This window comes from Pteronotus mesoamericanus, unplaced genomic scaffold (genome assembly GCF_021234165.1).
Source record: "Pteronotus mesoamericanus isolate MK-2021 breed Mesoamerican mustached bat unplaced genomic scaffold, CSHL_Meso_final contig_73, whole genome shotgun sequence".
Lineage (NCBI taxonomy): Eukaryota > Metazoa > Chordata > Mammalia > Chiroptera > Mormoopidae > Pteronotus > Pteronotus mesoamericanus.
Window position 1 is genome coordinate 29,779,739 of NW_026555245.1, and position 26,848 is coordinate 29,806,586.

The 26,848-nt window shown below is 39.5% G+C and overlaps 1 protein-coding gene across 1 annotated transcript in view; it reads right to left on the minus strand.

The window, feature by feature from the left end:
* Window positions 1-26,848, minus strand: part of FREM1 (FRAS1 related extracellular matrix 1) — a 115,729-nt gene that overhangs the window by 16,127 nt on the left and 72,754 nt on the right. The window contains 5 exon segments of the mRNA XM_054583175.1: window positions 4,474-4,546; window positions 7,112-7,241; window positions 16,071-16,215; window positions 17,188-17,389; window positions 20,719-21,133. Of these exon segments, the coding sequence (XP_054439150.1) occupies window positions 4,474-4,546; window positions 7,112-7,241; window positions 16,071-16,215; window positions 17,188-17,389; window positions 20,719-21,133 (965 nt within the window).

Below are 26,848 nucleotides of genomic sequence, written 5' to 3' on the forward strand. Positions count from 1 at the left end.
GCTTGGTTTACATAACTTTGTGAACTTAATACTAAACAGTTTTGATGTTTCAAACGTATCCCCAGCCATCCTATCACCACCAAGATGGGACGCAGAGCAACCCAGAAACAGAAAATATTACAGCTGGAAGAAACTTCTGATGCTGTCTAATCCTGACCAGTTTCCATGACTTGGATAACAGGACATCCTCTTGAGTTTATTTAGAAGAAAAGTGGTGGCAGGAAGAAAAGAAACTAGTGTTTAGTGGAGAAAAAAGGATCCAGTTTAAGGGGAAAAAGGATAATAAACTTATGGTTTAACCTGTTAGGACTAAGTTTTGAAAACCCTACCATTTACTCTTTGGCTATTTAAGTGCTTTTATTCCCATACATTTATCTGCATAAACACTTAACAGTTTTATTTCTAGCCCTCTGAAGATCTGAGTACTTTTCTCCTTGCAGACTGTTTTCTTACATATTCGTGCTTCTCAGTTGTGCCATCTACGCGACAGCCTTCTTCTTGAAGGCAGGTCAATACAGATTTCATGATCTAATCCAAGTCTCATCAATCCCCAGTCAAATCCAATGGAAAGAGGGAACTGTTCATTTATCCTATTCTTGGAAGCACTTAAAAGGAAAAACATTTAAGTGTATTTGAAATAATTTTATTTTTCAAAAACAGGCCGACAGCTAATTTCTTAGGCTTTCAATATAGACTGATTTATTCTTAAATCAATTACTTTCACAGTCTGCAAAAATAGAAGTTGAAGTATCTAATATAAAATATTATATAAGTCCCACCACATGGATGAATCAATCAATCCATCAAAATATTTTATTGTGTGTGTATTATGTACTTACCTTTGCTTTAGATGCTATGGAAAGTACCAGAGGTATAACATAAGCAAGCCTAACATAAAGGAATTTAAAATCTCTGTGAAGAGACAAGATTTAAGTATGAGAAAAGTCAATCGTTCAAGGCTATGTAGGTTGACTGCCGAAAGATACAGAGTAGATGGTAAGTACTCTATGTATGTGGGCCTCACAGTTGGAAGGATCTGGAGGGAAGACATGGAAAGACAACAGGTGCCGAGGCAGGAAGACCGCGCAGCAGTGGTCTCAGTCAGGGAGAGCTGAGCCGCGCAGCTGGCATGTGAATGGGGTGGAAGGCGGCAGCAGCAGTTTTTAGTCAGACTGCTGGACACCCACTAGGTGGCCGGATTCAGACTTGAAACCAAAGGCAACTGGGAAGGCTCTTGAAAATGGATGTTTTGAAACAATGAAACTAAAAGTGTTTTATGGGCAGATTTAGGAGCCCAGGCAGAGAGGCTAGAAGATAGGAGACCCCCTAGGCGACCCTTGTAATGAAACAAGCATAGGGCAGCAAGAGGCTGGACAATGAAGAAAACATATGGATACTAAGATTTTTACTATTCAGAGAACTGTTTTGACTCTCAAAGCTCATAGAGTTAAGCATTATTCAAATAAAATCCAATACAAAAAAATATATTTCCAAGCCTGACCAAAGGCCTTCTTATTTTAAGATTTTTTTTTTTTTTATGGAGTAGAGCCAGATGGTCAGAGAGAAACAGTTCCAAGTTTCATTGAAGTGCTTCTGATTTGTTTGCCTGTATTTCAACTTTGTTTCTATGCCTAACAGGTGTGCCCATAGGACCAACTTTTTAGGCTAATGAGATTGGAGTTTTTTTCTTTTTCTTTCCTTTCCCACTTTCAAGGTGAAAAGTATTTGTCAAATTACTGAGATTATAAACAATTTCAGAAGGCTTAAACTGGCCCCCTCTTCCCCTAAAACAAAAGGTGTGGAACAGGAGAGAGAGGTGTCATTTTAATGCAGATGTACCCCACTTTACAGGGCAGGTTACTTCCTGGATATTTTCCTGCAAAGCAGATTTCATCACTGAAAGACATTTTCTCAATGTTTTTTAGTAAATGCCATCTTAGAGATCTGATCCTTTGGAAAATGTTTTGACCCTTAGGAATGATGAAGTCTCTATTAGGAATGCAGCAAAACTTTCAAGAACACATATTTTAAAGAAAAGCAATGACTGTATTATGAAGATTTATACTTTGACTCAGATTAGTCACAGAAGCTGATTGCAAAGTGGTCAGGGCTAGTTTTTGCTTTGGTACAATGGCTGCAAGGCAAGCTCACTCGTGTATAGCTCACCAGCTTGAAGTCACTCAGTCTCTCTCCAGCTGCCCCCAAGAACTCGGTAACACCCCACCATCTTTAATTTCTCACTCTGTTTCTTCTCCAGTCACGGAAACTGCTGTTTTTAAGGAAATGGACAGATTGCTTGGGCAAAAGGTGTGGGTGTGAGGATGGAGACACCAGATCCAAAAGAGGCAAGGATTAACAAATGGGAGTAAACACACACTGACAGGATCTGTGGACATGGGAAACTTAAAAACTCTCTGAAGTAAGACTTTAGTTTATGACCCTGTTTCTGACTAATAAGTTCCTAAACAATGAACAACCAAGTGTTGTTCCTTTTTAATTTACCAGATTTTTTCTTAACAAGTGTAAATAGTCTCTAAAATCATGACTCTTTAGGGCCCTTAGAAGTCATTAGGATCTACTCAAAACACCATATAAACTCTTCTAGACAAATGGGTATTTAGCTTATCCAGTGGCATCTCTAAGAAGTAGCTTTTAGAGATTCCTCTAGTGTGATACATTCCAGTTCCTATCAATCCATACAGGGCACCTGGTAGGCTGCTCAGATCTACTGAAAGCCAAAATCACTCATAACATCTTGTAACAAACAGGCCTCAATTAATAAAGACATATGACAAAGACTGTTGGCTCTCAAAAAGTAGAAAGGTTGGAAGTGCCTTGACATGAAGCACAAAAAGGGCATATTGCCCTTGACAAGAATATAAGAGCCTCCTGAAACCTGAAGATAAACATTAAATACATTAAATGCATTAAATAAATGGGAATAGCTCTCTCACAAAGTGTGGCCAGCCTAAGGAATAAACTAATGCAAGTCAGAAACGTACATATTACAGGAAGGAAGCCAACAACAATATTTGGGTTGGTGCAATGTAAATTTAATACTTATTGTGATAAGTTGAATATTGTCACTCAAAAATCCATATATTGAAGTCCTGATTCCCCGTATCTCAGAATGTGACCTTATTTGAAAATAAGACAGTCTTATGAAAAGGGGAAATTTGAACAGTGACACACTAACAAGGAGCATGCAAATAAAGACATGAAGACAGCAGAAGCCAAGGAACATCAAAGATTCTAGCAAACCCCTAGAGAATGGAAGGGAGGCATGGAACACATTTTTTCTCACAGGTCTCAGAAAGAACCAACCTGCCAAAACCTTGATCTTGAACTTCTGGTCTTCAGAACTGTGAGAAAATAAATTTCTGTTTTTAAGCTACCTGATTTATGATACTTCGTTAGGGAGTCCCAGCAAACAAATAGTCCTCACACATCATGCTGCCTGTAATGAACCTCAGAAAGGCATTTCTTTTCTATGCTTCACATCAGTTTCGGAGGGTTGATGGTATTCCAGCCATTTTGTTTTGCCTTTGCCATACAGCAAGAGTGTGGACTTGATGGTGTGTTCTCAGAGCACATAATGCCTCCTCTGCAGGAGACCACAAAGCCTTAGGTTCCAGCTGCTTCTCAAAGGCTTTTCCGTTTGCCCCTGGTCAGGTGCTCCAGAGCAGAAGGAAGGAGGGAGTACCATGCAGAGCAGTGAGTGACAGCTACCTGCCCCCACCTTAAGAAGCCAGGGAAAAAAGGCATGGCTCCAGCTTCAGTGCTTTAGGCACAGTCCCCAAAAGTGTGTCTGTCTTTCACTGAAAGTCCTCTTCTTCTTCTACCTGCTGAGGATTCTGGGAAATCTTCCAAGATTTTCTTTAGCCAGAACAATGGCTCATCTTTTGGGTCCTAGGGTGCTATTAGGAAGTTGTTTTCGTGTCAGTATGTCCCACCTGATAGAACATCCTTGAGAGCAGGCACCATATATTTGTGTTCCCTTTTGTACGCACTAAAATTTTTTTCACAAATTGAATGCAGAATATGTGATATCTAATTAAATAATAATTTCCCCTGGAATCTCCTCATATCAACCTATTCCAATAGAAATAATTTAGAAATAGCCTTTAGGAATCCATGTGACTATAACAATTAGAAAATTTCCATCAAAATATGAGGCAATTAAATTATTTCAGTTTTTAATAGTTTTTAAAACAACATCATTTTTTTCTTAGATTTTTCAATGTTTGATATTTTATATTTTTCATTTGTTATGATCTCATTTTGAATAAATTTCACTTGCAATGAAATAAAATACAAGGGTCAAAACCTCAAGTCCCAACTAATCTCCCTTGGAGTGGGCTGATGATTCCCTGAGAGTTTCCAGTCGGCTGAAGCTGCACAACGTTCTGTCTTCTCCAAAATCTCCAGACATTCTTACAAGAACGTGAAACAAACTGTAGACACCAAACGTACCTGGGTCAAACTGAATCAGTTTAGATGGAGTCATGGTGAAATCTTTTCCAATTGTAGCTGACACTTGGTTGACCTGAAAAGGAAAAAAAAAAATGTCTTTTTTATAATGAAAATAAATATTCTATAAGAGAAATGTCTAACCAAGTCTCATACTAGACTGAATTCACTCTTAAAACCTGTTTCTCACATGACATGTTTTTTTATTATAATAAACCATTTTTGATCCAAGCTACATGGGTCTTCCTTAAAGTTAACATTTTCTAAACTAATATCAGTGGAAATAAAACTTTTTCTGCTGCTGCTTTATAAATAATTCAGTCATTATAGAAAGTAACATGAATTTTAAACAATACTTTTCTCTTTGTGACAAGTAGGATTGTATTTCATTACCTTCCCTTTACCCCGACCTTGTTCTAAAATAACACCTCAGAGGGAAGGGCAGGGGGCCGTGGCGGGAAGAAGGAACGCAGGCGCTCTGACAACGTGCGCGCAGAGCGGCGCCAGCTCTGAGGTCTCCTGTGGGCTCCGGGGCCCTGAAAGCCTGTGCGCTAGGTGAATTCAAGCAAGTCTGAATGAAGCCATCCCTCTTCACAGACGCGAATGAGGACTTCGTGGGGATGACAGACCTGGTGAACAACCCCACAAACGCAATCCACACCCAAAATCGAGAGGCTCTTGCAAATAAGTTGCAAAAAGCCAAAAATTGTTCCCCTTTAAAGAGGCTATTCACTGATCTCCTGTTCCCCATTCCTAGGGCTAAAAACCGGAGGTGATTTAAACGTTCTCAAGCCCATGGCCTTAACTTCCGCCAGAGGTAGCCTATGCATGTGCATGTTAAGAACAGTGTCCTTGCCTGAAAAAGAGGCCATTGAATGAGAACCCTGTGGAAAGCACAGGCACCTGTTATTCTGGGGCCTTTTTAAGGTGTTTTAAGATGGTTGAGAAAGTAGGTTAATATATTTTTTCCCTTTCTTACAAAGGAATGAAATGCACAAGTAAAAACTCCAAAATTCCTATTTCTATGGCCTCAGATATTATCTCCGTTTCTAATCAAAGGCCCTGCCATCTGCTAATGGGTCTGCAGGGCAAACATTTTGCTCAAGAAGAGCATTACTTCCTAAAATCCCATTTGCTCTTTGCCTACAATGCCAAGGCTCCTCCTGAAGAATCTTTCATCATGGAAAGGCAGCCCATCATACACCTGTACCCACCATATGCCGGAGTTACACATCCCGGCATGGTTCTTGAACATGCAATTATCTAGTATTTACTGCCACTGAGCTTACAGAATCCTACGTGGGAAAAGAAATGGTCTGAGGCAAGGCGGTTGGAGAAATCAGTCCAAGGAAGGCGCACGATTCAAACCAGGGCAAACAACATGGGCAAAGTGCTCTCACTTTCCCCGCGCCTAGGCGAGGGGACAGTAAGCTCTGGCATGAAGCGCTAGGCTGTGTGCTGTGGAGAGACTCGTCCCTGCAGGACTCAGGCCTGTGTTTGACGAAAGTCTGCACACTCAGCCGGCTGGTTCATGGTGTGCATTCAGCTTAAGTAGACAAAAGGTTCCATGTCACACCACGTATGTTCTTTCTACCTGGCAAGGTGAATGGTGGTGTGGCCCAAAACTCCAGACCCGAGCATATGGTGCTTTCTATGGAGGACCAGGGGACTATTAGCAGATCATCCAGGCAGATTCTTTCTTTTTCCATAAATAATCTGCCAGAAAGCTATATGGCATACTGCATTGTCTAATGTTTTAACAACAATAAAGCACCCACAAATCTGGGGAAATGAACCTAGGCCCACTAGAAAGATAAATACTGAGTCTTGATATGGTAGAATTTAGGTACACAAGGTTCTGAGGGTGATTTGAATTTATTATTGTAACTGAGGCTTAACTGAGATGCCAGTTTTTTCCCCAGGAGCTAATACCAGTGTCCTTTTCATTACATTAAGGAGGGGGTTCTTTAGGCTTACTTGCTGTCTTTAGTATGTAAAGGCTTTTTATGCTTTCATTCTCCTGAAGTGCTATTGTGATAGCAACTCCTAAAAAAAAAAAAACCCTTCAATTCTAGAAGCCATATTAATAGAAAGGAATAGCAAGTTGACTAATTTCAAAGTGATTACTGAAAATTCCTTCTATTTCAGGGTGCCTGTATTGAAATATGCTCTCTTAATTTGGCTTAATTTAGGGACTCTTGAGATAGGTTTGTCCCCTGATGTTTCCTTATCCACTGAGACCAGAAGAAGTGATCCTGGTGCATACTAAGAGGAAGCCATTTAGGGACTGAAATTTGCCCTGGGTAACTTATAAAACATCTTGCCTACAGGGTTTCTTCCCACAGCACAGTGTGGCCAAGTTCACTAGGTGGGATATATCTCCCCATGATATCGAACCTCAAAAATTAATAACCAGATTTGAAAGCTAAAAGTGGGTTAGAAATACCATACCTAGGAGCTAAGGAAGCTAGATAAAGGGCGGAGGGACAAGGATATATTGTACCTAGGATCTCCAGATTAGTGTGGCACAACTGCAATTTTGAATTTCCTTGGCTACTCTGATTATTTCTAATAAAATAATCAAAGGCACCCACCAGCAACCCAAGTTTTAGTTCAACGGTTTACATTTTAGGGTTGTTACCTTTACACTCACAAAGGCTGAGTCCATGGAGTAGCCCCTTCTGGTAATTTCCAAGGGCAACATGCCCACATTTTCACAGACCTCATATTCAGTCTGTGACCATTCAATATGAGACCACTTCAGTTCCAAGCTGTGCATGAGAGAAAAAGAAAAGGGAAAATCATAAGAAATGCATATAAATGTTTATAAGCGTCCTCTGTGGGGTAGGAGACTGAACCACTGGTGCACACCCTGGTAACAAAGGTGTTCATCAGCCTACATCGCTGCTAAAAACCCTTACCCTTGTGCCCTGCATTTTAGCTCGCAAAGAACTTTCACTGACATTATCTCCCCTCACTCTCTCTTACAACACCATGAGGTAGACAGAGAAATTATTAGAATTCTATTTTACGCATGCAGTAACTAAGGTTAAAAGTTCCCACAGTATTAAGGACCAAAAGAAAAAAAAAAGGACTCCAACTTGAGCGTGCTGCAGGGAGAGGAACCAGCAGTGGCGAAGTTCAAGGAGACATTCACTTTTGGAAAGGACACTGATGTGAGACCCCCCTCTCTTATTTTTTGGCCTTCCTCATCAGTACACCAAGGATGTCCCCAGCACAGATCTTTTCTGACCTTGGGTTCAGTTAAATAACAAGTTATTTTTGAGGATATGCGTAAAATTAACTGTGCAGGCATTTTACAACCATTATATCTTCCTTCTGTGTATATACAAGGGCTGTACTAACATGTGCCTCAGATGCAGCTGTACAACTGAATAAATCTAATACAGCGTTGTCCTCTTCCCCACAACATGTTTAGTGAGCCCAGCATTTGATGGAAACCATCTTCTTTAATCCTCATATGGAGAGAAACTCTTTTTCTTTTTTTTAGAAAAGAAAACTGAGCCTAAGAGAGATTAAACAGCTAGTTCAAAGACAAAAACTATGGCAAAGCTAATAGATAGCAGAAAGATGGAATTTCCAGCATAAATATGAAGCCAAAAGCTCTATTCCTCCTCCACCATTCTTCTTCCCATTTGAAGTTTATGACTCTTGTGTTTGAGCTTGGGCAGAAATATACAATTTTATCTTTATTCTAAAATATTTCCCTTTGTGAGGTTAGAAAGCTTAAAATATTTCACCCAAACATTTCTTTCTGACCATGGTTTCCCTCCTTTTACCCCTGTAACTTTCAGCTATATATAAAGACACCAGCAATCTTCACTATGATCATTTATCGCATGTTCATTATTTTGTTTCATTCATTTCCCTTTCATTCTGTATTTACAAAGCCCACAGTGGTTGCCTTACTATATTTTCAAGCTTCCAGTTGGATTCAGGCTCTTTCCTTTAGATTTAACATTTTTTAAATAATTGTTTTTCCTGCAGAATGAGAGATTCTGGGTGCCTCCATGGGGAGCATGGAGTTCTCAGGTCTCACAAGCTTCCTGGTTTTCCTGGCCACCACGCATGTTAGAGAGGAAGCTTCCTCTCTAATAACCACATTGTGTTCTTACACCAGTCGTGGGTCACAGTCACATCCTATATATTAAGTTCACTAGCACTGCCTCCTGCTCCAACAACTCTGGACCAGTAGGACAATTGTGAAAGCATGGAATTATTGCAGAGGTTCATGTGCTTCTATGAACATAGATGTTTATTTATCAACAGGTATGAATTTATTGTTGTGGCAAGCTGGGCTTCATAAAATTTGGACATAAGAACAAGACCCTTACATTAAATAGTATTAGAAACCTCATGGGTCTTTAATGCACCTGAACTCAAATCTGGCATGAAAAGATCAAGAAATCAAGAAATAAATGACTATGCTTTAAAAAGTACAAGGTAACAAGCAACAAGGATATTATAAATACCAATAGAAATAACATTCTATTATTATTCTAATTGTTATTTAAATAACACATTGCAAAGAATTCCTAAAGGATTCAGCTAAAGGAGAAAGGGAAAAGAATCAGCAAAAGAGATTGAGGAAAAAAAACAAAAATATGAAAGAGGAAAGACAGGAAAGCAATGGGAATGTGTGAAATAGATAAATATGGATGAATTTCAGCTAAGTTTCAGGAAGGTGCAAAGAGGTTTCAATGTCCAGTCTCCTGAGAATTTATCCATTGCTAATGCTAACAATGACAAGCAAAAATTCATCAATGTCATTGTGCATATCTGAAGGACCTTAAAGCCTAAAGCTACATGCAGTTTGATTGCTGATCTAGATCAATAAAGGGGCTCTGCAGAGTGCTGTTTGGCTTCAAGGCATAAATGGTCTTGGTGTTTGGGGAAGCGCCTGCGTTTCCCTGATACACCATTAGAATGACACATAATGCTTAGAGATTAGGGTTGTCATTATACAATATTCTATTTTATTTTCTTGAAACTCACTACAAATAATAAAGGTCAACTGAAAAGCCACAAAATTCCAGCCAGGCTATATATTCTCCAGAAAAATATTTAAATTGCAAAGCACTTGTGTATCTACAGGATATGTGCAACACATGCGTGCAATGTTTTTGTTGTTGTTTTTTGCAGTACTGTATTTGAGAAGATCTTTCTACACTGAGACTATGGTTGTTTAAACATTACTCAAGCACCTGGAAGAAAAGTAAGAGGTGTAGTCAAACACTTGGGAATTCTCCCTGCGAGAAGCCACACAGCTAGCTGTATGCTTGACATCATATAGGGAACCAAATGCAGGAGCCCATGAGAGAAATTCAGAAAGTTCTGGATGAGTAGGTGTCATGTAGACAAGGGTTAGTTCAAACCTGCACATTTTAATGATCCCTCCGTTCCACTATTACTATTGAGTAAAGCACATTCTAAGATCAGAAATGAAGTTTCTGGACACACTTTATGCAAAACCCATATGGTAATTATTTCAAGTCACTAAGCAGGAGGCGAAAACTCCTTTGGCCCCTAGGTCAGGGTTTCTCAACCTTGGCACTATTGACATTAGGGACCAGATAATTCTTTGTTGTGGGAAGTTGTGCTGTGCATTGTGCAGCAGCACCCATGGCCCCCACCCACCGAACGCACGCACCCCGCTCCTCTCAGTCACGACTACCCAAAGGTCTTCACAGACATTTCCAAATGCCCCTTGAGGCGGGTCATCCCCAGTTGAGAAATGCTTCTAAGTGATTTGGGGGCACCCATCACAATAGGAAATTTGACTTAATGTGAAAATGAAATTTTGATTCTCCAAACCACTGTTGTGAATGGAAGACATAGGATGGAATAGTGAAAATTAAATTGGATTAGAAGTCATGAGGGTCCTGGGTCCTCCGTCACTGATGGACAAAACTGAGTACAAGAAAAGCTGTTTAAACACTCAATTTAAAACCACAATGCATCCCCGAAGTCCGGCATTTGTGATTTTTCTTACCTTAACCAACTTTTTCATTTTGCAAAGTATGTATCACATACTTTTTAAACATACTATTTGATTTACTTGGATACTATGTATGCTCCAAATCAAAAGGGGTCTAGTTCACTGATGTATTTCCAATTCCCTTGTAGAGTGAGTAGATACTAAGTGCTCAATAAGTATTTGTTAAGTGAATCTTCTTTAGCTCACTGTTTCCCAAACTAAGTTGAACACCAAAACTTTTTTTTCTCCACAGCCCTATTAAATTCAGATTTCACACAATTTGAAAAAATCCTAGGCTAGTATGATCCTCATATGTTCTTTCTAGCGCTGACTTATTCTGGGTTCTGTGGCTATTATTTGACTTCATTAGAGAGAAAGATGACATTGATAAAAGAGCATTCCTCCATACATTATGATTTCTTAACACACATATGCTATTCTCTAAAGCATGTGTGGGGTTTTCAACACTTGGCAATGTCTAGGGAGAGCCTGGCTTATCCCTTGGGAGGAGGGTGACACTGGCCGGTGGAGGGCAGAGGCCTGGGGTGCTGCTCAGGATCCTGCACTGCACAGGGTGGCCACCCACTCCCCAGCCCATGACTAAGAAATACCTGGCCCAATATGTCAACAATGTTGAGGTAGAGTCATACATACATACTTTCTGATATTTTATGCTATGGCTATTTGATTCATTTATATAAAGGAACCATAAACTTAAAGAAACATTTGTGAATAAAACTCCAGTGTGGGATTTGGGACCTTAATCTAGGTTAACAAGAGTGTGTAAAAAAATGTACTTAGCTGCTCTATGCCTCAGTTTCCTCACATTCCTAAGTGTAATAATCATGAGGCTGTACTTCAAAGGACTTAAATGAACCTTAATGAATACCCATTAAGTATTTTGAGCTTCTCAGTGAAAGGTTTTATAGAAGCTAAAATTGTGATTAAATTATTCTTGTAACGAGATCTTCATCTATAATCAAGTAGCATATGACTTAGGAAAATAGAGATGTTAAAAAAGATTTTTCCAAGTAGTCAATCTAAGATTTATCAATTCAAAGAGGATGCTATTAAGCTCTGTAATCGAATGCTCTGAACACCTGTGTTTTCATCTTTGTCTTTCTCTCATGATAACGGGTAACAGGGAGACAGTGTTCAGTCAGGAGGCAGCGTGGCGGGTACCCAGACAAGCACTCTGGAGTTGGACACATCTTGCGGCCACTTATTCGTATGTGAGATTACGGTCAGTTACTCAGTCTCTCTGGTCCTCAGTTTTCATTATCTTTACAAGGAGAATTATACTCATGTCAAATGATGAAAATTGAAATTTCTTAATATGCGTAAAGCACCTGTACACAGTGGATGCTTAGAAAGTGCTACTTCCCTTTACTTCCTCTGTGCTTTCCTAGATGAAGTCTGGAAATAAATACTTTTAACTTCTGGCTTGCAGGTAACATGAAAGCTTTACCTAGCCAACTGTTTCAACTTCTTCCCCTACAAGGTGTTTCATAAAAGCTACCAAACCATGGCAAAGTTCACCTAGGAGACATTCCTTTTCTTTCTCATTTCTTTTGTCCCTTCCCTTTTGAAGGCCAGAATGAATAATAGAACAGCTTGCGTGTGGGAAGCCGGGGGCGGGGAAGAATCCGAGTGCTTGGGGCTTGGGGTTGCGCAGTGGCTGGAGAAGCAGCCTCTGCCTTAGGAAGAACCTCAGGAGGGGTCAGCTTTCCTCCTCAGGTTCACCTGTTGTCACTGCACACAAGAGAGACGTTAACATAGAAGATATATTAAGAAACTAGTCAAAAGATAGCTGCATTCTGTGGCCTGCAAAGGTGTTCTTGATGAATGATGTGGGTCCTAGGTAGTTTAGCCTGAGAATTCTAACGATCACCTTCAGAGTCAAGTGGGAGTGGAGAACAGATGAGCTTGAGAGTGAGTCACGCCAAGGCCTGAGCCCGTAAGGGGAGTAAGAGGAATAAGATGAGCTCACACTTGGATGTCAGGAGATCAGGGGTCCCCTTTGGCTTTGCCACTCATCCACTTAAATGACTTCAGGTCAATAACTCAAATGCTTTGAGACTGATTTTTTTTTTAACTCTCTCAGAGGATTGTGCTTTGTCGATTAGACAACATATGCGAAAGTACCTAGCACAGTACCTGAAATTCAGGCATTTAGCCACATCTCAATCTTTATGCAAATCTCCATAGATTTCAGTGTGATAAAATAATTTCTATTCCTGATAAAATGCCTCCCACGTGTATTCCATGGAAAGCTTGTCTCATGAGCTATTGTGGAGGGTGAGGGAATTAAAGGGATGGAGAAGCAGCTCTATGGTCAAATGAAGTTCAGATGTGCTGCATACTGTATTCCTCTCTCAGGATCCCCAATCCATGTAAATACATCTCTGTGGTTTTTGGATGTGATGCAGTTAAACGGCACACAAGCTAGCTAGTGAGTAATAACTTGATTAGTTTAGCCTAAGTCACCTTTCCTAACACCTGTTTTTAATGGAATATCCATTGACTCTTCAGGCTTGCAAGAGTTAAAACTTACTAGCAATGAAGATTCTGGGACCTTTCCACTGAACATAGGTTCTCCTCATTTTTTAAAGGAGTCCCCTTTCTGCTTGAAAGTGTAGCTATCAATGCCTTTAGTTTTATTACAAAAGGTTTTCACTGCTTCAAATACGCAGAATATTAATCTACCAATTCTGTCTAAGCCAAAGAACTCAATGTTGCACAGCATTTAGCTTATTGATTAGTGAGCATATTTATTGCTCACTTTGTGAATCATCCCAGCATCAATTTCTAATTAAAGATGGGCTGTAACCGGCCACCAACGTCTCTGGAATTCTTCTTCAAAACGTCAATCTTTGTACCCACATAAATGAACGATAGTAATCATTACCACAAGGTAAGCTTGTTAAGTATTTCAAATAAACAAGATGCTTTCATATGTATTACTTCATTTGTTTCTCTACACAAATTTTGATATTGCCCCCATTTGACAGATGAGATAACTAGGGCTTGAACAATCACCTAAGTGAGTGGCAGAGTCAAAGCCCAAATCCTGTTCTTTAGCCCAAAGTCCAGTTTTTTAATACCTATCCTAATTCCTGGTGTGTTAGACATGGAATGCATGCTAATAGTAATACCTATAACTTACATTTTTAAAAAACAACTAAAATCGAAGGCCCCTGAAGAGTAAGTATTTCTCCTTTCTTGCTTCCTGTGCTCAGTGACTGGAGAGAAGGGCAGGCAATAAGCCTGCAGCTCCGTTCCCATTAGGCCACTTAGCACACTGTCGTAAGAGTGGGCACGAAGTTCTTTCACACAGTGAGGAGAACCATGGACTCTAGAGCCACGCTTCCTGGGCCTGAGTCCCAGTTCCTTCGCTAATTAGCTGCAGAAGCTGGGGAAAATCCCATCCTGTTTTCTTGCTTCTGTTTCCTCACAAGTACACTCTGTATTATGACGGTACCTAATGCATACGTCATTGTGGTGATTAAATGAAGAACAATGAAATAGAGCAGAAAACAATTACATTGTGAATGCCTGTGATTTACATTGTATGTGTAACTAGGTTCTTGCTGGTGTGTTGGGACAACAACCCACTGTTGATAAGACTGTTTCTCACTGAAAAAAATGTGCTTCCTGTTCCAAAAACATCTAACAAGGCTGGAGACAACTATACCATTCAAGAATTACCGACATAAATGCTGAGTAATTTCTGCCTCCCCTTGCCCATTCTAAAGAAAATAACTTAACATATGTCAGTATCAAATTAAAATTATTTTTCGATTAACCCTCCATAAGCATCATTTTGTTCCACTGGTTTCAATCATTTCAAGCTGAATTAGAAACATCTTCAGCATAGGCATATGAAAATTAATATGTAACACAAGCAGGAGCCCATTTAAAATAGCCTCAATTATGGTTATAATTTCTTCTGTGACTCTCCTATAAATCTGAGGATTATTTAAAAACATAAATCATCTTCAAAAGCAATGTTCTTTGTAACGATGAAGAATAAAAAGGGCATGTAAGTGAGGCAACGTTAATCTAGCACTGCTGCTGAGGGGGAAATCTCATCAGCTACGCTATATTCACATGTGGAGGACCAGACCCACAGCAGCAAGTCTGATTGGTATTCTTATATTTTCTAGTTTAACTATTAAAAAGCAAGTGGAGTCACAAGTTATTAATATTTTTGGAGCAGGATTCTATTTTTAAAACTGGATTCTTTTCTTGAGCTGGAAGGTGTTTGTCTAAATTGCAAGTAGTAAATATATTTTCTATAAAGAAATCCTGAGGAATCATTTCTCTTAGGCCATGGCAGTTTAATGGGTGGTGGTCATCTGTTTTAATTTTATAATTTCTTGATTATATTTAAATGTCAGGGCAAGACCTTTCTTCTTCATCACTGTTTACCAGTTTCTAATACTGTGCATCTGGCATATAGCAGCTACTCAATAAAAATCTGTGGAGTTAATAAATCTGAGCCACATACTACACTTTACCAGGGCAATGGAGGTAGAACTCTGGGAATGTGTTTTGTTACGAGAATGCCAGGTGTTTTTTTTTAAACAATGACTACAGAGACCTCTGCTGGTGAATGTTGGAACTGTGATCAGGATCAGAGAGAAAAAGCAAGAATGAAGATAGCAGAGGCAAATCTCTCAGTTTTCTTTTCTTCCTTTGTCCACCATATATTATCATAAAAATCCAATAAAGAGGCTGTACTCATGATGTGTAGTTTTACTAGAATATGGTTAATGCCAACTTTTCTTTGAGGTGACTGGGGAAGACTATCAAATTCAAAATGAAAGAAAAAACAGCACAACAAGAACAGGACTATAATATACCTTTCTACAGTCATCAGAAAACTGGTAAATTATTCAAGGTCTACCTTCAAGAAAAGTTTACAGTAGGGATACAGTGAGTGACATTACCAGGCTCTGTTAATCTTGTTAATCTTGAGGACTAGTTTCTCTTGCTATTCTGAGGTTTGTACATGTTACACAACTTCTAAATGTCACTTAATACCTCCAAGTCTATTTTCTGCTTTATACTATCTTCATTTTACCTATGATAGGTTTATTAACTTATAAAGGCCATCCCAAGTAATCATTTTGGGTTTGTTTTTTTGGAAGCGAAGAGCTGTTTTGCTAACCCTTCCTGGCTACCTCCTTCCTCCCGCTCCAGACGCTTGAGGAGACCGGTTACTAACACAGTCCCACAGTGACCTCTTGCTGCGCGATTGCTGCATGAGCCGGCAGCCTCAGTCGCAGATGCCCGTGAACCGTCAGCACAAAAACCTGTCTGGATGTGAAAGTGTAGGCATTTACACGCACAGATTGAATGACCCAGCGCTATACAACTGAGCTTTTTAATGTTTTAATACTCTGGAAAGCTACTGCCTTTCCTATCAAGCAGTCATAGAAAGAATAATTGCTCTCCAAAATATACTCCATGAGCTTGTGAAATAGTCTATCAATTTACCCTCTTAGATTCTGTGTGTAAAACAGCATTTCAATTTCCTAACCAGATACATTCTGGACATTACTTAGAGAACTACTGAATAAGCAGGAAAAGAATTTACATTTGAGGAGTGGCAGAGTTGCCTGTGGGGTCCATGATTTGAAATTCCACGATATCTGAATTAAATTCCGAAGATGGGTTTATGACATAAAGAATGGTCTTACTGTTTAAGTCCTTCTGGCTAAATTTCTCATGGATAAATTCACCTACAAAAAAGAAATACATAAATTTAGTGGGTGATCAAAAGAATAGTAAATAAGAGCTGATAAAATGGTGTGGCTATTTTATTTTAAATAGCAGCTTTAAAAATATCTGAGGGTTTTTTTTTAAAAGAAATTAACATTATTGCAACTACTTTAAAACTCAAGAACAATAAACTTAAATTAGTCTTTAAAGTTTACTTTGTCTCAGAAACATTGTGCCTTAAGGAAAATGCAAAAATAGAGGTAGAGTAGGATGATACAGTAATAAAATCTGTAATTCTGTGCCACCCTCTTTTTCAAAATTGTTTAAAAATATGTTTATTGATTTTAAAGAGAGGAGAAGGGGGAGAGAGAGAAAGAGACAGAGAGAGAGAAACATCAATTGGCTGCCTCCCATATGCACCCCAGCCAGGGATGGACCATGGAACCTAGGCACGGGCCCTGACTGGGAATCAAACCCCCAACTTTTTGGTGTACATTCAGGATGATGCTCCAACCGAGCTAGCTGGTCAGGGATGTACCATCCTTTTTAGTAATATATTTTTATCACTGTCTGCATAAAGCAAAAGTAATATACAATCCAGGGAAACCAAAATAACCCCCCAGAATTTTAAAATTAAATAGACATCATTTAAAATTTTGATAGAAAAAACATCAGTCACAAAAATGATTTTTGGCCTGACACTGAGTGTTCTTCTGAATATATTACAGCTGGCTGGTCTTTTTTTTTTTTCAAGTAAACAATAGCATATAAGAAAATAATATATCAGTATTTGGTTCTCCTACTCAAGATGAATTTAAGAAAGTTCAGCTTCAAACTCTCTTTTGCACCAATATTGATTTATAAACTGCATCTATCAGTAAGCCCTCGGGAGTGTTTACCAAATGGGCCTGCACTTAATTAAATTGCTTTCTAGCATTGCCAGCCACTGGGTATTTTAAAATGAGCAATTAGAGGATTAAGGAAGGCAGTACCTGTCGTTGTATTCTCCAGATGTCCATGTTGGGGGCCTCGCAAAATCTTGAAGATAATCTGATCATCGTCAGTGTCAGGGTCTGATGCCTTCAGCACCCGAGAGGTGATGTAAATCCCATAACAGCCATTTTTCAGGAGTCCCACTTGAGAAGGGGGATGCAAGTATGTGATGTGGGGTGCTGTTTTGTCCAACTGGTCCACCTAAATTGTCAATAATCACATACAAGTTTAAATAAAGGCTTCTCGTTCCCATGGGGTCTTACCGGTTAACAATGACAAGTTTCCCTGAATTTTATTCAGATTCCTTATCCTCCTCTTTTGTTAATTTCTGCTAAATACTGTCTTGTTCACAATATCCTCAGCAAATATCATAGTGCCTGGAACAGAGGTGGACATTCCATTGTTAACTTTGACCCAGCTTTACTGAGTTGTCTGGCTTCCCCATTAGGATTTAAGCTTCTCCATCTATTCCTTACACCTGGCACAGTGCCTGAACCATAACAGGAACTCAAGGAATATTTATTGAATGAATATATTAAGACTGACCCAAGAATTGTATTGCAAACTTAGTGTTAGCTCCATAGAAGGATCCCCACATTTTTCCAATGTTTGGTGATTTACAGAAATAAAGTTATAAGGGTTTACAAATGCAGTGTCCATTTTTTGTTGTGTCTTTGTTCAAATGGCAAAATGTTCAATAAAGGTAGAAATATTAAGAAAAAATGAGAGGTAATTATTTATAGGCATTTGTGTAACTGTTTCATTAAGGATGAGAACCAGGTACTGTAACTAAACAGGTGAACTCCATTTGTGAAGATGGTAGAGATGTGCAATTACTCATGAGTGAAAGAGGTACATTGGTTCAAATACTACAAAGGGCTTCATTCAAATGTGATATGGAGGTCAGTCCATCTTGCAAATAACTGTTGTACGTTAGGAATGGAGCAGGTTTAGATAGATTAGCACAATTCACCATTAATACTAGAAAACAGGCACCAGAACACTACATGCATTCCCCTTACTCTTCAATCACCCTTATTCTTAATCATTCAATCCTTAACTTCATTTATCCAAAAATGAAATACCATATGACCCAGCAATTCTATCTCTGGGTATTTAATCTGAAGAAAACAAAAACACTATTTGAAAAGATATATGCACCCCTATGTTCATTGAAGCATTGTTTACAATAACCACGATGTGGAAGCAACCTAGTTATCCATTGACGGATGAATGAATAAAGAAGACATGGTAGATATAAATTATAACTCAGTAATTCAAATATCTGAATTACTCTTCTGCTTTTGATGAGAAAGAATCTTTATAACATGTATCCAACATTTTTCTACCAGTAAATTCTGAAACTTCCAAAAGATAACTTTCTCACAATAACCATACTCTTTAAGATGAGTATAGGTGTTGGGAGAGACCTGATCTAAGTTCTAATACTTTCTTCAAACTCTACCCTCTTCTCTTTTGTGCTCTGGAGTGCAGAGAAACTCCTATGCTTGCATGCAGAATTGATAAATGCTACAAATTTACTGCCAATAGATCCAAAACATTTTCTCTGGTTGGAGAATACAGTGACATTTCTCTACCTAGTGTGGGGAGTCGAGTCTGTAAAAAAAATTTAATTGAAGAGTGAGATGAAACCAGTAACAGTAAAAACATAATAAGAAATAAAACAATAATATTACTATGCACAAAATACTTCTTATATAGTGTATCAATGATATCAATACTGTCTCTCTTCTCCCAGTGCATCATAATTTCATTACAATATCTGGACCATCTTAGTGCCGAAGACTCCTCCAGCACCCACTCCGTGTCATCAAGGCTCTCCACCTTTCTACCCAGATCCTAGCTCACAGAGAGACGATGGTACTTAATTTTATGTGTCCAGCTAGCTGAGCTATGAATCCCAGTTGTTTGGTGAAACACCAGTCTAAATTTACATCAGTAGACTTTGAATAGGACAGATTACCCTCTAGAATGTGGGTGGGCCTCATCCAGTCAGTTGAAGACCTTAAGAGAAAAGACTGAAGTCCCTTGAAGAGAAGAAATTTTGCCCCCAGGACTGCTTTTAGACTGAAGGCTGCAACATCAACTCCTGCTGGAATTTCCATCCTGTCGGTCTGCCCTGCAGATTTTGGACATGTAAGACCCTGCGACTGTGTGAGCCAATCCTGAAAATCAATTACTCTCTCTCTCTCTCTCTCTCTCTCTCTCTCTCTCTATATATATATATATACACACACACACATCCTTTTGGTTCTCTTTCTCTGGAGATTCCTGACTAGTACAGAGACTAAAGAGCAAGGGGAAATTATGATTATTTTGCATAATCAGAAGGTATCCTGAAATGGGAGACAGATCTTTTTTGCTGTTGATGGGAGGGTGTAGAAGAGGGTGAACTGCGTCCAAGAAGAGAGAATTCGAGGCTTTGAGAGCCAGACATACTAGATGTATTTTGACTAAAAAATGGAAAACACATTATGCCCTCCTAGAATCATCACTATAGTCAACACAAATATGGCAGTACAGTGCCGTAGAAAGGAGACCAAATATGGGAACAGAAAAATTTGAGGTTTTTATATATACTTCAACAAATTATTTAATTCTGAACATCTATAATATGGAGATAATAACATATTCCTCAGAGGATTTTTATGAGAATTAAAGAAGATATGTAGCCCTGGCTGGCGTGGCTCAATGGATTGAGTGCCGGCCTGTGAACCAAAGCGTCGCTGGTTCGGTTCCTAGTCAGGGCACATGCCTGGGTTGTGGGCCAGGACCCCGGTGGGGGCGTGCAAGAGGAAACCACATATTGATGTATGTCCTCCTCTCTCCCTCCCTTCCCCTCTTTCTAAAATAAATAAATAAATAAATAAAATCTTAAAAAAAAAGAAGATATGTAAAGTGGGTCTGACCTACACTTAATGTTCAAAAAACTGCAGCTGCTGCAAATATTATCCTCATCATTATACACGAGTAGCACTGATGCTGCCTTGTAAGTTTCCATATATCTAGTTAAAAACCATTCAAATAACAGTAGATGGCATGGGTCAGTAAGCATCATCATAATAGTATAGTTAAATATTATAATAGCAGTTATAAGATATTGAAAATCTAATATGTCTCAGGCAATGTACTGGTGCATTTAATACCTAATCTTATTTCATTCTCACCACAATACAAAGAAGGAAAAGTAGAATCAGAAGAGTTAAAGAACTCTCTCAAGGTCACACAGCTAGTAAATGGCAAAGCAGAAATTCCAGCCTAGCTGTGTCAGACTCCAAAGCCTGTGTTTTTTGTTCCTTTCTATATTATCTACCACTAAGTCCTAAGGTCAATCACTACCTGTACACAGGGACTACATCTGTTTTGTTCATACTGATATGCCTGATGCCTTGCTGGGTGCCGAGCATACTGTAGTCACAGAGTACATATTTGAAGGAAAGAAGGAAACAGTTTTCCTTGAAGTTATTTCCTGCACATCAGTGGCAAAGAACCGTATTTCTCATACTTGCCTGGATGGTGAATGAAACAGGTCCTTGCCACACTCTCCCATCCACAACAAAGTCTCGGTTTGTCCCATCTGTGGCCATAAAAGTAAAGTGGTCGGGCTGGGAGTCCCCTCCTGAGTGCCTGTAAGCCACATGCCCCCTGTCTACGTCCCACTGAGTGAAGTTGTGTTGAAGCAGCACTGTCCCCCGCAGGTAGAGCTGGCCACGCCGCGGGAGCTGGGCCAAAAGGAAGGTGAGGTTCTCCGCAGGAGTATCAGGGTCGGTCAGCTGCAGCAGGTCAGGGGAAAGCAGGCCTGTGGCGCCTTCGGCCAGTCTCAACCCCTTGTTCCTGGTCACCACGGGCAAGGCTCTGTCCACAGTTTCCAGCATGATCTCAAACACGCCGTGCTTGGTCTGCAGTCCATTGCTGACAATGAATCTGGCAAAGAGAGGCAAGGCAGCCTTCAGCATGGATTCTTGTGTCACCAGCTACTGGAATGAAATGATAACAACACACACCTTTACTAAAGGATATGTTGTGTTGGGACTCAAATGAAAAATCAAGGGCAGGTCTTTCAGAAGGACGCTGTTCTGTTAAATAAGTCACTAGATAACACACAAATTGCCCATTTCACACGCAAAAGTATTTTCTTACTAATATCGATGGTAGACTCTTACGGTGGAGCGGGCGAATGCTGCCAGTGATATTTCTCTGGCTTGTGGGGCTTAGCACAGTTCCTTGCCCTACTTGGGCTCCAAGTAGACCCACTGCATGAGTTTGAAGAGATCACTCATTTTATATAGTTATATTTTTGCAACTGTATTTTCTTTGTAGAATTTAATAAGCTCAACTTTTAATACAGACTATTCGAAGCCAATTCAATCAAGGGCTGAGTAAGCTGAATTTAGCAAATTTACTGTATTGTATATTTGTGGTATATTTCATAAGGTCACATTACTTAGCCATGTGATCATGCCTAACTTATCTGTCCTTTCTGGGCTTCATTTTCACTCTTCTGCAAAGTGAAAGATGGACCAAATGATCGCTCGTTACCTTCCAGCTCTACAATATCATGTGCCACGCTAATCCTTTGTCTTGTGCTTGTACAATACATTTGCCTCCTACAAGAAATGTGGGAGTTATAATAGACAAGGATTACTTTCCTGCTTTAAAGAAAAGAAAATTATAGCAGGGAAGTTCAGAAACGTGGTGGAGATCGTAAGACAGGTAGGAGATAGAACTAGGTTTAGAACTGGGTCTTTGGACCCATGCCTTCTGCTCTTGCAGTTATTAACAAATGCTGATATAGCAAACCACTAAGAAAGAGTGGGTATCTGAGCGCTGCCGAGTCATGAAGAGAAAGCTGAAATGATATAAATTCAAGATAAGGAAAATCTCTCTCACAACCCTGAGTGCTTCTGATTGTATTCACCCCTAAATCACATTAACCCACCACTGCGAATCTCAAAATAAAACTAATTTAAATCATCTTTAGAAAATTTCAATGTGTAATTTTTATTTTAAGGAGAATTGAGAATATCATGAAATTAAGCCCATAAAATGCACTATTAAAACTCCAAAAAGGTAGGAAATCACTAGTCTCAAAATATAATTGACAAATTCACCACAGACATCACAAATGTACTTCAAAATAATCATGAAGTCGTGTCTATTAGTTTTTCTCTGTGTACCATAGTTGCTAGAAATATTCATGGAGTATATATACACTCTTACATTTTATGAATGTAAAAGCCTCTAAAATAATTTTAGCTGAATATAACATTAAATTATATAAGAATTGTCTTTGGGGGTTCTTTTTTTGGTTAATTTTATTTTACTTATTTGTTTATTTTAATTTTTATTGAATGTATTGGGGTGACATTGATTAATAAAATTGTACAGGTTTCAGGTGTACAGTTCTATACCACAGCATCTGTGTTACACTCTATTGCGTGTTCACCGCCCAAAGGCAGGTCTCCTCTGTCACTCTTTATCTTCCCCTTCACCTTCTTCTACCTCCCTCCACCCTGGAGGTTCTTTCCTTAACTAGAGAAAAAATAGGGTTTATATTTATTTTACTAACCTGACAAATTTAGCTACCAAGTTTTTTATTCTTTGCAAAATGTATTTTGTCCTTCAAGGTTTGTTGTTGCTTTGCTTTTGAACATGAAGAAACCTGGAACCAGGTTGTGTGAGCACAAGGAGTCGACCAGCTTGCTTGAGGCAAAGGGCTGAGAGAGATGAGCAGCTGGACCAAAAGTAAAGGGAGATGAGTTTGGCTGACCCAGATTTTGCTTTGAAGGCTAGGCTAACATTTTTTAGCTTTTTTAATTATCTAGTTGACAAGACTGCCTACAAGGAAAATAAAGGAATCTATGTCCAAAAGTTTAAAATGCTAAGAGAAATATAACAGACAAAGCAAATCTCAACATTTCACGCACCAAGACATGCAAAGAACATACCATTACTTTTTTTCCACAGCGTTATTTTATAGTTTGAATAGGGTATTGAATTAACTTTGAAATTGTAGATTGAGCAAAGTCACCTTGTTTCCTTCAAACAAAACCACCAATTTTCCTTTTGTAAACTTGAACTTTTGATATTTTCTAAGAAAATGGGGTAATTTTCCTGTGGAATCATGAAGTGTTTACAAAATTATTTTTTAACAAGTAAATAGAAACACACCCAGAAAAAATATCTGTGTTCAACTTTTTACTTCTTAGTTACCTTGCCAGTGTCAAAGATCAAGAGCTATACATTTTTAGGTATAAAATCATGGTCTATTCCTCAGGGAAAGCTGTCCATGGAATTATGACTTCATTCTGTTGTTTCCCTGTTCCTTTCTCATATGTCTTCCCTGGAGCCTATTATCTGACTTGAGGCAGAACTAGGAGGAGACTAGCCATTCTCTCATTGCTTCCAATTGCCCCTTTTTCCGCTTAATGCACCCAGAAATTCGTTTCATGCCTCCCATTTTACCCTCTTTCACAAATAAAGTGGTTTTCCATTCCCTACCAAATCCCTATCTCAAAATGTGCTCTTCCAGAGAACGTTAAGCCAGCCATTTACAGTTGAGCACAAATTTAAGCCTAGACACACCTATCTTTAGTATTAGCATTAACTGCGGAATTAAAGACTTTGTGCCCCATTAAAACCTGTGCAATATCCACAGAAAAGGAAGAGGAAAGCAGGTGGGAGCCAGGCTCAGGAGCCAGGAGGTAAGTGGGAGCTCCAGTTGCTACTGGGGGCTCAACCAGAGGTAGCCATTTTGCATATCTGATCCTGACTGTTCCCCCGAGAGACTGAAATCTGACAACGCCCGACCCGTCTGCGAAGCTCAGTCTCAGGCTGGCTGCATTTATCTATGAGCGTGTGACCTGTTGTGAAGATGTCATGATCCAGGCCGTCGGTCTCGCCCTCCTCTCTGCCTCATCATGGGGATCTGACCACATTGGAAATGGGCAGCCTGACATCAGACAGATGGGACTGAGGACAAGCTGGGCAGGGGCCATAGAGGAGAAAGAAATATGTTTACTGAGGCCAGTGTTCCCAGCTGGGATGCCGAGGCAGCTGTCTGCACTGACCTAAAGCTAATAAGCCAGTGGTGAAAAGGACGCAATTTCTAAACACGACTCGATCAAACACATCATTCACTCTCACGAGGAACAATGCAAACTACTCACAGGCAGAGAAACACTATCAGAGAGAGAGGGACGGGGTGAACAGTCAGGGTTGGCTTCCCAGTCAAAGCAAGCCTAGCAGAACAAGTGCGACAAGGTCAGCACTGTTCGTGTCTGCAAAGGTTAACCAGGTGATCTTCCAAAGGCTCCCCTCCCTCCCCCCACAGAAAGCCTCCAAGCATATCCTCAAGCTTTAAAACAACAGTGCCATTGCTATAATGGCACCCGTGCCAAGGTTAAGAGGCTGGTGATATCGAGGTAGCAACTCCTTCTGTGGGTCTATTTTGTTTAATTTCCTTTATTACACCTCCCTGAGAAGAGACAGCCAAGATGACCATTGTTCGCATGAAATTTGGGGAATGACTCTCAGATTTGCCTGGGTGCCTGCCTGGTCTGATTTCACCATTACCATGGTGCTTTCAAGCTTTCTGCATTTCCTGGCAATAGAGTTGGCTGAAGAATCTGCCATCTGTCATGGCATTTAAAGGATAAAAATGGAATCATAAATAGAGCCAGTTCCTCAGGGAAAAAAAAAGTCCAGCCGGCATGTCAAAAATGGGGGATATTAGCATGTTCTTTTAGTGCACGGCTGCCAGGAGCTGAAGTCAGCTTGCTAATCACTTGGTGTCATCTGTCCTAGAATGTGCTGCCAAATCTTTCTTCCAGGCCAGCAGCACCAAACAATGCTGGAGAAATTTATGATTCACAGAATATTTCTGCAGAAGGTAAAATCTGATCATTAAACTCCCCCCTCGCTCCATTTAATTAATGCTGCCATACCTTACATTAAAAAAGAGAAGAGAGAAAAATCCTCCGCCACAGAATTTATCTCTTCTATCCAGCCAAATTTCTTGCCAGATTTAGCAGCAAGCAACATAAATTTAGGTGATTAGTTCGGTTGCATATATTTAATTTTTAAAAAGCACAATGATCACACTTTCATTAAAACAGGCTTTCAGCTTTGGTTCAGCGCCACCTGACAAACAACACAGCAGTCCATGATTGGGCTGGGGAAGGACAAGATTAGAACGAGGGTCTCAGGCAGATGCTAGGCTTTTCCATCATAAATATGCAAAACTGCTGGCCAAACATCAGAACGACACAGTGAGGAGGTTCCTTTGCACACATGCAGGTTTTCCACAAATTAGTGGCACCATGAGGTATAAAGGAAAGAACTCTCCAAAATGAGATCTCAGCCCAAATTCAGCCCTGATTCTCAGTTATTTCAGTTTAGGTAACTTTCATTGCCTGATGGACCCTCAGTTTTCTCATGCATAAAATGGGAATAAGCCATCTCACTCAAGGTGGAGGTGAAAGGAAATGATATGCAAAAAGGGTCTAGGACACTGCCTGATGCATTGCAGGTGTTCAAGCAATACTATCTTTCCTACATGCAAATGAAAGGCTTGAACTAAATTGCTGCTTTCAACCTTTGTTATTTATTTTCTCCCTATAGACCTGTTGCCTAATCTTGAGCCATTCCAACATTACCTTCATAATTGTTACCATTTTCTTATACTAACTGTACTCTTATTACTTAATACTTTGCTTCATATCAACTCACTCTTTTACTTAAATAAGTGTCCTTGAAAGGAAACTTTCCAAATATTAAAAACTTAATCAGCAAAAATACTATAAAAATACACATAAGAGAAGTTTTTTTTTTTTAATTCTAGCTGGATATTGTTGCCCAATGGCTTGGAGCCTGAGCCCTGTACTCTCTCTGTTAAAAAGAGAAAAGAGTAAATATTGAAAAGCTGTTAAGGACATATTAGCCCAGACCTGAGACTCCCCTCTGGAAATAGCCTGGAACGTGGAGAAAACTAAAAGGGAGTAGCTTCTCACTCTTCCCCACTTTGTGCTGGGCCAGCCCGCCTCACTGTGCATCCTTCTATCACAGGTGGTATAAACAACACTTTGGGAAATAGAGCCGCAGCATTTTTGCTGAAAGAAAACCTGATCAAAGGAAGTCCAGTATGCAAAACAAACCAAAAATCAATCCACCAAAACAAAGCCCTATTAGTAAGTTGGGGTGAGGGCCCAGGGCCCCACCAACTCAGCCCCTTCATTTTCTATCTCTGGGAAACCCTGAGAGAGCTCCTGCCTATCCTCAAAACTCTGCAGAACATAGCACTTAGAGCAGTGGCCTGGGCCAGGTCAGCTGTTGCTAATTCCAACAGCATTAGATCCCCGTGGAGAGCTCATAAAAATATTCATTCCTTAGACAGGACTTACCAAAGTCACCCCTCTGCAGTGAGCCCCAAGAATTTGTATTTTGATAAATCTCACAGGTAACTCTGAAAATCTAGAAATTTAGAGGTTCCTGGGATAAATGATTTCTAAAGTACCATCTAGTAAGACTTTCTATGGATGTGAAATAAGAAAGTTTTACAGTATCATTGAATGTGAAAACTTTGTTTCTCATTCTTAGTTCATCACCATCATCTGATTAATACCTAACATTTATTTTTGA